We start from the raw sequence: 12,626 nt of genomic DNA, 5'->3' as shown, positions 1-12,626 counted from the left end.
ACTAATTGGCCACAGCTGATGCTAATGAGTTCTTGTTCCCTTTGAAATGGGGTCTGTTTGAATAAAACAAATGAACAGCTTTGTCTGCATAAAAAAATCCTTGTGGCACAGTGGATTAATTCCATGGATAGAGAACACAAGATCAAATGTTTGAATATCACTGATGCCATCTCACAATAAAAAATAAATTTATTTTTCTGATTAATTCCTACAGAAATTAATTTACATGTGTCCTATCTGTGCTTGAAGTTCCAAAAAGTTAATCCAAAATCAGCTAAAAGTTTTAAAGGAAGTTATTCAAAAACCTCCAAATAACCTATAAATGTTTGTTCTCAGAGCGTTAATAAAATCTCTCAAGAAAACGTTCAAGGAACCAGAGTTTTTTCCCCCTTCGTTTTACTGGTCAAGAAACGTATGGCTTTGTTTCTACAACCAACTTCCAACGAACCATATTTGCTAACTGGGTAGGTACTTTGAAATAACAAAAATTGCAATTACCTACTACTTGGTGCATTAACATTTTTCTATTTTGATTGAGCATCGTTGAGATTTGAGATCTAGTTTGACTCAGTGCTGGGATGTGAGAAGAATGTTTGGGGGAGTTCACCCCAGCTGTACAGACACTTCAAATGCACTTTAAGAGGGAGGAAGTACAGATTACTCAATCGTCACCTTCATGATTCACTTCCTTTTTCTGAAATACCTTTCACTGCTGGTACTATTAGTGCTACCTAGCCTGGTTCAACCATACTGAACAATAGTGAGTGCAGCGTTAAGTCTGGTTTATCTAGGCTAAGTGTTACCTATAGTAGACAGCAAATTAACAGATATAGTATGGAACATACTGTACCATAAATACAGTTAAGGTTTTGTTGGGCCCAACACGCAGCCAGCAGCACAGCTGTCATGCTGCTAATATTATCAACAGATCTTTGTTTTTTTTGCGTGAAGAAGCCTCATGGTCTCAATTGGCCCTGTTGTTATGGCGAGGAGAAGGCGGTAGTTGTGCACTCACTGTTTCCATCACTGTGTGTGTGTTGGAGTGTGGCTCCATGAGCAAGCAGCTGTTTCTGTCGCTGAGACATTCTCTCTTTGTCCCTCTGATATAGACGGAGAGGAATAGAATGTGCAGGACTTCCCCATAACTGCTCGCATGCACACATACAGTTGAAGTCGGAAGTTTACATACACCTTATCCAAATACATTTAAACTCAGTTTTTCACAATTCCTGACATTTAATCCTAGTAAAAATTCCCTGTCTTAGGTCAGTTAGGATCACCACTTTATTTTAAGAATGTGAAATGTCAAAATAATAGTAGAGAGAATGATTTATTTCAGCTTTTATTTCTTTCATCACATTCCCAGTGGGTCAGAAATGTACATACACTCAATTAGTATTTGGTAGCATTGCCTTTTAAATTGCTTACCTTGGGTCAAACGTTTCAGGTAGCCTTCCACAAGCTTCCCACAATAAGTTGGATGAATTTTGGCCCATTCCTCCTGACAGAGCTGGAGTAACTGAGTCAGGTTTGTAGGCCTCCTTGCTCGCACACGGTTTTCTGTTCTGCCCACAAATGTTCTATAGGATTGAGGTCAGGGCTTTGTGATGGCCACTCCAATACCTTGACTTTTTTGTCCTTAAGCCATTTTGCCACAACTTTGGAAGTATGCTTGGGGTCATTGTCCATTTGGAAGACCCATTTGCGACCAAGCTTTAACTTCCTGACTGATGTCTGAGATGTTGCTTCAATATATCCACATAATATTCTTTCCTCATGACGCCATCTATTTTGTGAAGTGCACCAGTACCTCCTGCAGCAAAGCACCCCCACAATATGATGCTGACATCCCTGTGCTTCACGGTTGGGATTGTGTTCTTCAGCTTGCAAGCCTCCCTCTTTTTCCTCCAAACATAACGATGGTCATTATGGCCAAACAGTTCTATTTCTGTTTCATCAGACCAGAGGACATTTCTCCATAAAGTACGATCTTTGTCCCCAAGTGCAGTTGCAAACCGTAGTCTGGCTTTTTCATGGCGGTTTTGGAGCAGTGGCTTCTTCCTTGCTGAGCGGCCTTTCAGGTTATGTTGATATAGGACACATTTTACTGTGGATATAGATACTTTTGTACCTGTTTCCTCCACTATCTTCACAAGGTCCTTTGCTGTTGTTCTGGGATTGATTTGCACTTTTCGCACCAAAGTACGTTAATCTCTAGGAGACAGAACGCATCTCCTTCCTGAGCGGTATGACGGCTTTGTGGTCCCATGGTGTTTATACTTGCGTACTATCGTTTGTACAGATGAACGTGGTACCTTCAGGCGTTTGAAAATTGCTCCCAAGGATGAACCAGACTTGTGGAGGTCAACCATTTTTTTCTGAGGTCTTGGCTGATTTCTTTTGATTTTCCCATGTTGTCAAGCAAAGAGGCACTGAGTTTGAAGGTAGGCCTTGAAATACATCCACAGGTACACCTCCAATTGACACAAATGATGTCAATTAGCCTATCAGAAGCTTCTAAAGCCATGACATAATTTTCTGGAATTTTCCAAGCTGTTTAAAGGCACAGTCAACTTAGTGTATGTAAACTTCTGACCCACTGGAATTGTGATACAGTGAATTATAAGTGAAATAATCTATCTGTAAACAATTGTTGGAAAAATTACTTTACTTTTTCCATAACCAAAAATATTGTATTTTCAGCTGTTTGAAGCTGGTGTACAAAACCGAAAGTAAAAGACGCAAAAATTAAACTTAAGAACGGGAAGCATAAAATTAGCGCACATAGAACATATCTACTGCTTCTTAGACTTGCTTTCAATGAGAATGACAGATTTATAACTCTAATTTATATGTGCATTTGGTCGGGTTACCAAAGAAGTTACACATTGCAGCTTTAACAAAGTATTTTCGGCCAAACTGCAAGCGAAGGCTTTCCGCACCACTGGTATTCAGCATTGCCATTTCTGACTTTGACTGTGTATCTCAAACTCATCATTAAAGGAAATAACATTGATTTCCCATTAGCATCTAAGTGGCTATGCTGGCTATGCAGCATCAAGCCTGCGTGTCCGCCACATAAACTATTTACATTACAATTATGTATGAATTAAATAGAACAGGCAAGGCTACAGTATTTGCTGCTTTCTCCCGCCCAGTCCATTACTTTATCCAATCCTCAGGTGTGGGACAAATGGTGGACATTTACTTCTACTTAATGCTCCTCACTTTATTGACAGATCTTAATTTGATTAAGATCCTATTTGATAATAGGATCTTAATTTGAAGACACTGTTGCAGGAGGACTTTCCTGCAATGCAGGACATTTTAAACGTGTAGTGTATTTGAGGTTTAAAAAAAGGCTTCTGTAGTTTATAATTTCCACTTTCCACTTTCAGACATGATTTTCCCTTACAAAAAATGTATCAACCCCTACAAAAATGTCCATTAATTACAATCCACTTAATAATGAACATTTTCTGTTGCTGCAGGATTATTTTCCCACTGTAGCAAACTGGCTCAAATTAAGATCCTACATCTGTATCCCGTTTGAGAGAGCCAAGCTGAAGTCCGACTTGTTTGCAAGTTAGCTCCTTACTCCACATCTCTGTGGATGTGTGCGTTTGTGTAAGTTTGTTATGAATGCGTGGGATGGAAAAAAAGCTACCACGTAACATACCAGGTTTAATGTAATCAAAGTCATGTTTTACAAGTACTGTACTAGAGTCTTCAGTTCGAACTCTGGAATTTAAAAGTATTCAGCACATTCGTTTTTTTCCCCCCCTCTCTTTCTTCTTTTACATCTTGGGTCGAAAAGAACTTGAAGTGGAATCATACCATGCCTTTTCCTCCATGGTTGTTTTGCCATAACAAAGAGTTTATCTTAATCCCAGAACTGGCTTGAGGCATAGTACTTCACGCTCATCCAGACAATGTAGCATGATGTCACCATCCTCTCAAAGCTTTGCTATTAGTGATTTGGAGTTTAAAAAAAAACATTTGCCTCCTTTGATTTGAAATTGTCTAGGCCTCTTACATAAATACAGTATCCACCTACCCACATCTAACTGTACATTAAACAGCATGTTATCACTTCTCAATTAGCAAGTTATTTGTGTGTCTGTAACATTCCTCTCTCTCTCTCTCTCTCTCTCTCTCTCTCTCTCTCTCTCTCTCTCTCTCTCTCTCTCTCTCTCTCTCTCTCTCGCTCTCTCGCTCTCTCTCTCTCTCTCTCTCTCTCTCTCTCTCTCAATAACAGGGTCCTCCTGGTCCCCCTGGTCTACCTGGTCCTGCTGGGAAGAGAGGAGCTCGGGTGAGTACTGCAAACCATGTCACACCTGTGGTCATGTGATGCCATTGTGCTTCAGGAGGTGCTACACCCCTCCTTGAGGTGATACTGTAAACGGATTGAAAGAAGATCCCTTTCCCCAGATTTGTTTTAACCCTAGCAGTCTTGTACAGTGCTATATGGTGCTATGAATTATTATTTTTTTAGAGGATCTTACAAGGGCTTTTGAAAAGGATTCTGGCTGGCTTTTGGCTTTTTTTTTTTTTATTTTTTTTTACTCTGCTGGCTTTTGAAAAGGATTCTTCAGAGTTTATTTCAGGACAGGTCATGAAGTGGCTATTTCTGGTCCTCCGTAAGTTGAGGTCAGGTTTATTGTCCTGATGAGGCACGTTCATACCTGAGAGCACTGATACACACAACGCTGACACACACACTCTCAACACTGACACACACTTTGTGACTGAAAACACATCACATACACTTTTCAAAGCACTCTCACTCCATCAACAGACCCAACAGACATAGCAATGACACACGGTCTGCGAGTCGATACTCTTTTCTCTATGCACTTCATCACCATTAATCCACAGACACAAGCTAGACACAAGCCAGTTGTCAAGACCAGTGTTCCAGCACCATTACAGAGCTGCTGACATTCCAAAAAGAACCAGGGATGAGCTGTAATGGTGCGTATGAATGACATAGTCCTGTGAGAGGATAATGCATACATGTTTACTTTACTGTAGGGTTGGGCGGTATGAAGATTTTCAAATCGTCATACCGTCCTTTTCTCATTCCGGGATTTATAGTATTGCCGGTTTAGCACAAGTACTAGCGGATTTCCATAGTACTAGCTAAATATGCTAACGAGCGCAAACGAAAATAAACGAATTGCAAAGACAGGCAATCCAGCTGATAAAGTTCTACATATATAGGTAGCAGGTACAGAATGCATTTTTGTTGGTGAGTTTGGACATTTACAACCAAATGTGAACGAGAGACATTGTTCATTTGCACTCTGTTTGGATGCATGGTAGTCTGAAGGAAAAACAGCACTGACTCTGGAACAGCATGTGTACATGCTGTGTCTGTGTGGTGTCTGGAGTCACTAGGGCAACGGGGCCTGCTTTCTCTGCTCTGAGAAGAGGGGCAGAGGAGCAGACTCAGGGGCCGAGAACCTAAATGTTTTTTTTTTTTTTAGGATATCAAGATAGCAGTGGCAGCTGTACAGATAACTCATCCAAAGCCATTTGACTTCTCAAACATGGCAGAAAGCTAAGAATATACGATGCCCCGTCTCCTCATTCATTCAGCCACTTACTTAGCTAACTAGCAAGTTAAACCAAATACACAGCTGGACTCACCGGCTCCTGCTTTCTTCCATTGTGCTCTTTACAAGCAAACGTGACTCGCTCAACTGTTCTGGGGTCTAGGGAACTACGTAAAGCTTCATAATGTATAATACTGTGACAAGTGAAATGAAGAACGTCATCTCTTTTGTCTCCTAACGTATTGCACAAGTTGGCTGCACGTATTCACTTAAATTGGTTACAAATATTCAAATTTATTGAAAAACTTAGAAGAAAAAGTTTCAACGGTATTGAAAGTATTGAACAACCATCCCGTGGCTATTTCCAAATACCCCAGTATACTATATATACGGTCTACTGCCCAAGCCTTCTTTACTGGCTCTTGGAGCATCAAGAAATCAGCTCCTGCTGCTACAGCAGTGCAGTGCTGTTCAGTGCGTGTCTCTGTTCTGATGTTGTTGAGACTAAACTGTACTATAGTAGAGTTTGATCTCTGAAAGCAACGCTCTGATCACTGACCACACTGAGATCATTCAAATCAAATCAAATTGTGTTGGTCACATGCGCCAAATACAACCGGTGCAAATGTCTTTACCGTGAAATGCTTCAAAAAAGACATTTGCACACAAAAGCGCAATAGTAACACAATAAAATAACAATAACGAGGCTATATTCAAGGAGTACAAGTACCTAGTCAATGTACAGGGACGGTAACGAGGTAGTTGAGGCAATTGAGGTAATACATTTTGTACATTTAGATAGGGGTAAAAGTGACTAGGCAATCAGGATAGATAATAAACAGAGTAGCAGCAGCGTATGTGAAGAGTGTGTGTGTGTGTGTTTGTGTGTGTATGTGTGTGTGTGTGTGTGTAGGGCCTTCCTCTGGTATAGAGGTCCTGGATGGCAGGTAGTTATGTCACCTTTATTTAACCAGGTAAGCCAATTGAGAACAAGTTCTCATTTACAACTGCGACCTGGCCAAGATAAAGCAAAGCAGTGCGACAAAAACAACAACACAGAGTTACACAAACAAACATACAGTCAATAACACAATAGGAAAATCTATGTACAGTGTGTGCAAATGTAGAAGAGTAGGGAGGTAAGGCAATAAATAGGCCATAGAGGTGAAATAATTACAATTTAGCAATAACACTGGAGTGATAGATGTGCAGTTGATGATGTGCAAGGTAGTTGAGTGTGCTATTTACAGATTGGCTGTGTACAGGTACAGTGATCTGTAAGCTGCTCTCACAGCTGATACTTAAAGTTAGAGAGGGAGATGCAAGACTCCAGCTTCAGTGATTTTTGCAATTCGTTCCAGTCATTGGCAGCAGAGAAGATGCTCTCACTGGCGCAGCTGTAGAACTTTTTGAGCATCTTCAACATCACTAGACATGTTTTGCTCTTAATGTTCTGGCATTTCTGAACATTCTGCTATAGAGAATGATATATATATATATATATATATATATATATATATATATATATTTATTTTATTTTATTTTATTTAACTAGGCAAGTCAGTTAAGAACAAATTCTCATTTACAATGACGGCCTACCCTGACCAAACCCTAACCAGGACGATGCTGGGCCAATTGTGTGCCGCCCTATGGGACTCCCGATCACGGCCGGTTGTGATACAGCCTGGAATCGAACCAGGGTCTGTAGTGATGCTTCTAGCACTGAGATGCAGTGCCTATCACAGTTAGCCAGCTATACTCAGGAAGACCACAGGTGCACCTCTCTCTGTTTTTAACTTTGTAAAGTCTTCTTTATAACACATCAAGCCTCTTGGTTACGCTTGTTTAGTGTGTGTCAGACAGACAGGGACCCTCCAGCAGCCAGCCAGGCAGGCAGTAACAATTGTCTACAGGTAAACTACTGTATAATGGTAAACTCTTGTGGGACCCAACTGTGGAGACATATGGTTTACATACTGTGTGGTGACCCATAGAGGCATAGACAGTCAGCGGGAGGCTTCGTTATGGGGTGGAAAATGACTGTAATGGGTGGTTCTGTCTGTGTGGGCTGCGAACTCTGCTGCCTCAGCAAGATACAGACCTCCAGACCTCACTGTACTGTACTCACCTGTATTGTACCGTAGCTTAGTCCCACACTCCACAGGTGACAGCATTTTATACACACAGAACAGACGCCCACTTTAAATAATCTGCTCTGGACTGAGAGAGGAAAGCGATAGAGTTAGGGGGGGGGATTACAGCGATAGAGGGGGAGAGAGCGAGACGGGTAGTTAGGTAAATGGGGAGAGGAGGGTGGGAGGCAGAGGGGGAGAGAGATCCTTTGTTATGGGGTTTTACTAGAGTCACGGTAAGTAGAGCGCCAGGTGGAGAGGTTGGGGGCTGGGTGGTAGAAAGAGACTGTGACACCACAACACAACCCAGTGTCAAGAGGACACACAGACACCTTTAAAACTAGGTGTGGGTCATCCTTACCCCTACGTTAAGTCTCTGTCATCTCCTGATCACAGCCATTTATGGTGACTGATTACTGTTATGAGAGAGAGCAGAGTCTTACCTCATAGCTTTAGTTTGTAGTGGGTGTTTTAGAGAGAATGCAGCTTAAGCCAGGCAACAGCAGGGGTGCAGATGTGTGTGTGTATGTGTGCGTGCATGCTTGTGTGTGTGTACATGAGCATGCACGTGGGGTTGTTCCCACGTGTGAGTTGTACTCAAAGTGAGTTTAAACTTTAAACTCTTGTACGGTTTAAAGGTAAGGGCATAGTTTGGCACATGAAGAAAAATGTGACATAAAATATGTGTAATACTCAGAAAAGGTCTCGCTATATCTCATCACAGCCTACAATCGCTGACTCGTTCAGCAGTTTTATCTACCTTCAATCTTTGTAGCTAAAAGATGGAAACTGTTGCTGACATACAGTATGACTAATTCACTGTACCGTTTACACCTTCTGTAGAGACCCATCCACTTAACAACAATGCTATGCTGTCATTGTGATCTAGTAGATCTACTGTAAATTAATCTCTCTCTCTCTCTCTCTCTCTCTCTCTCTCTCTCTCTCTCTCTCTCTAGGGTCCTACTGGTCCACATGGAAACCCCGGCCTGCCTGGTCTTCCTGGTCCCAAGGTGAGTGCCCTAATCCTGGGTTGGGGGGCACAGACATACCCCTTGAGCTCCAGAGAGAGCCTTGTTATTGTTGTGGGATGTGGAGGCCCCCAGGGGTCAGCCAGGACCAGTTTTATTGACAGGGCCCTGGCTGTAATGTTCAATGTCATTCTCTGACTCCCAGACTCCTTTGCTCCAGAAAAGGGTAAGGTCTAATCCTAGTGGGAGGGAAGCAGTACCTAACTAGTCTCGGAAATCCCAGACCTAGGGCAGCAACAGCACTAGGTCTGGGATTAATTACAGATTATCATGGCAACTTCAAAAAAGGGACAACAATTGTTCTGGGGAGGGTCCTCTTCAGACAGAAGACTACAGACAGAACGCTCCCAACAAATCACGAGGCAGACATGCCAGAACGTTGTAATTCGAAACCAAAGTTTGCCGGCAAAATGTTAGCAGTGGTTTTAGTAAAGATAGTTGATGCCAACTAGCCACTTGGGAAATGCACTCCTTACAAATACCTTCAGTGATCTTCATCTTAATAGCTACTATTTTGTGTCCGGGGATGTTTACACTAGGGCATCAAGTGGTTAGTGCAGTGACACAGGAAAGACGGATGTCCCAACTCTGCCCTTTCCTCTACACTGTAAAAATAGAAAGACTCAAAACACCATGATTGTGTAATGAAACCATGGAAAGTGGTGCACCTAACCTGAGATCTGGTGGTGGAATGTAAACCCAATGTAAGTGTTATGATACACAGACAGTGTTTTAAAACAATACAAGTACTCTAAAAGACCCAAAGTGGTTTTTCAATCTGAATATTCGTGTTTTCAAGAAAGTGTTGTCAAAACACTTTTGGGGGTTTTCGGTGCATGTCAAAGGTGGGACAGGCGGAAGCTGTAATTGAATCCCACTTCCCATCTTGCCACGTGGCTCTGTTTTTAGAGGATTGTGGGTAATTCAAACATTTTGCACAGTGTTATATGCATGTTTGAAGAAAGACAAGTATACTTTTATATTCGTATTAAGCAGCTTGTTGTACCAAGTGGTGTAATGGTGAACAAATATCGAAATCTTCAGGCAAAATTACATCAGTGATGAGACAACCCATTCCCACATATCCAACTTTTAATGATAGAGGCAAATACAGAGTCCTGCAATGCTTGCAGTAAAACCTCTAGTTACTACTGTGCTCAACAATGCCTGCCAAAATGGATTAAACTGGCAAATGATCAGATACATAAATCAATGTTCAACATTAAAGTACTCCAGAAGAATCTCATTTTGCAATAGACAGGATTTGAAACACCACAGTAGTTTTAGAGGAAACGACACCAAAGGAGAAGGCATCTATTTCGGCACTAAACAGAACTCTAAACATCATACTTGTGTTTTCAACCTTTTCCATTAGTGCTCCCAGTCCCTGGCAAGGTGTTGCGTAACACTTGACTAAATGACGTTACAACACACCATGTAAGGAGTACAAGTACCTACACACCATCTCAGGACGATGTGTTTCAATGCTCTAGTAAAGTTAAGGTTGTCTCCTACGCATTGGTCGCAGCTCAGTTGCCACTAGTTTTGGTGTTACAAAGCACTTAATTGTAACAGTGTATACCAAACTGATGTTGTATACGTACAGAAGTGTTAAGCTGGTACATTGTGGGAAGCTTAACTTCTGAGGAATAGTACTTCATTTAATATTTTTTCATTGTGGTTGGCATTTTAAATGAATGGTAAGCAACATTACTCTGCCACAGAGTGGGTGGTAGGTGCCTAATATTGAGATAAAAACATATATCTCTTTGGTGCTCAGATCAACGTGTCTTTGGAAGGGATAGACTCTTCTCGGGCTCCCGAGTGGCGCAGCTGTCTAAGGCACTGCATCTCAGTGCAAGAGGTGTCACTACAGTCCCTGGTTTGAATCCAGGCTGCATCACATCTGGCCGTGATTGGGAGTCCCATAGGGCGGCGCACAATTGGCCCAGCGTCGTCCGGGTTTGGCTGGGGTAGGCCGTCATTGAAATAAGAATTTGTTCTTAACTGACTTGTCTAGGTAAATAAAGGTTACTTTTCCCAGCTATTGCCGTGGTGAATAGCAGCAGCAGAGTTTTGGGGTGGAAAGTGCCCCGTGGGCATGACAGAGGCCTTTGATTGGTTGTTATTTGCTGATGGACGAGGGGAAAATACCTGTGTCTGTCATTTGATTGAGTAGGCAGTTAAGGGGGAGGGGCGGTACGGGAAAAGAAGGGATGGTGGTTAAATGGATGCATGTAAAAAACCCTGCTGTTGGTGAGGAGGAAGGAGTGTTGATTAGTTTCATCTTGAAAGAGAAGGATACACATGTATTTCCCTAAAGTATAAGATAACCTTGCTGTAATGTGAAGTCTCTGATGACTTTTAATGCAAGGGGTTGACTTGACCTCTGTCCTGAACTGGTGGGTCCCGAGTAACATTAAATTGACTGGCTCAAGTTCACTCATTCCGAATGAGGCTTAGATGAGCAGAAATATAACATGAATACTAACAGTGATAGCATTGCATTAAAGGCTGACATCGGCAATATTTTCTGGATTATGTTTTAGTGATGGCAGCTTGATGTACCGGCTCTGTTGATAACTAATGTACTAACAATTCCGAACCCTCTGATTGTAGATCAGATATGTAGAGTTTCCATATTTTGAAATCAAATTTAAATGTGGAGAATTGACTGCATATGCAAGACGTTGATATGTTGAAGAAAACTTACCGTCGAAAATTCCCTGTCTACACTGAATTCGAAGTGCTCCGAACCTTCTCAGAAAACCTCTTTCCTGAAAAGTGATAGAGGAGTTGTGATTCTGACAGAGAATATTATGACATGGAGATCTTACAGCCATTTCAATAGAAACGGCAACGTTGGGGCCCACCAGATCAAATGTTCATACTGTATGTTCTGAAACATACAGTATGTGATTATAAACATACAGTATGTGATTATACTGTAAACTCCTAAAAGAGCTGGCCAATTTCATACCATATTTAATACCCCCATAACTTGCAGTGTGAGCAATGATGATAAGCATCATTGCTCAATAGGACTGCGATTGTGGGTTAGGGCTTTTAAGTTCACCCCTCAGTCTACACTACCGTTCAAAAGTTTGGGGTCACTTAGAAATGTCCTTGTTTTTTAAAGAAAAGCTGTTTTTTTGGCCATTAAAATAACATAAAATTGATCAGAAATACAGTGTATTTACAATTTAATGTTGTAAATGACAATTGTAGCTGGAAATGGCAGATTTTTTAAATGTAATATCTACATAGGCGTACAGAGGCCCGTTATCAGCAATCATCACTCCTGTGTTCCAATGGCACGTTGTGTTAGCTAATCCAAGTTTATCATTTTAAAAGGCTAATTGATCATTAGAAAACCCTTTTGCAACAGCACAGCTGAAAACTGTTGTTCTGATTAAAGAAGCAATAAAACTGGCCTTCTTTTGACTAGTTTGACTATCTGGAGCATCAGCATTTGTGGGTTCGTTTACAGGCTCAAAATGGCCAGAAACATAGAACTTTCTTCTGAAACTCGTCAGTCTATTCTTGTTCTGAGAAATGAAGGCTAATCCATGCGAGAAATTGGTAAGAAACTGAAGATCTTGTACAACGCTGTATACTACTCCCTTCACAGAACAGCGCAAACTGGCTCTAACCAGAATAGAAAGAGGAGTGGGAGGCCCCGGTGGACATCTGAGCAAGAGGGCAATTACAATAGAGTGTCTAGTTTGAGAAACAGACGCCTCAGCTTCATTAAATAGTACCCGCAAAACACCAGTCTCAACATCAACAGTGACGAGGCGACTCAGGGATGCTGGCCTTCTTGGCAGAGTTCCTCTGTCCAGTGTCTGTTCTTTTGCCCATCTTAATCTTTTATTTTTATTGGCAAGTCTGAGATATGTCTTTTT

General features: G+C 41.5%; 1 protein-coding gene across 2 annotated transcripts in view; it reads left to right on the top strand.

The window, feature by feature from the left end:
* LOC139578714 (collagen alpha-1(XXIV) chain-like) overlaps positions 1-12,626 on the top strand; it is a 179,923-nt gene that overhangs the window by 39,500 nt on the left and 127,797 nt on the right. For both annotated transcript variants that reach the window (XR_011675599.1, XM_071406673.1), the window contains exons 4-5: positions 4,259-4,312; positions 8,650-8,703. Coding sequence is in view for 1 of the 2 variants with exons in the window: in XM_071406673.1 (XP_071262774.1) it covers positions 4,259-4,312; positions 8,650-8,703 (108 nt within the window). In the remaining variant the exon portion in view is untranslated. The remainder of the gene's footprint in view (positions 1-4,258; positions 4,313-8,649; positions 8,704-12,626) is intronic.

The sequence above is a fragment of the Salvelinus alpinus genome, chromosome 6 (assembly GCF_045679555.1).
Source record: "Salvelinus alpinus chromosome 6, SLU_Salpinus.1, whole genome shotgun sequence".
Lineage (NCBI taxonomy): Eukaryota > Metazoa > Chordata > Actinopteri > Salmoniformes > Salmonidae > Salvelinus > Salvelinus alpinus.
Note: the sequence above shows the minus strand (reverse complement) of the source record. Positions and strands in the feature narration are given on the sequence as shown.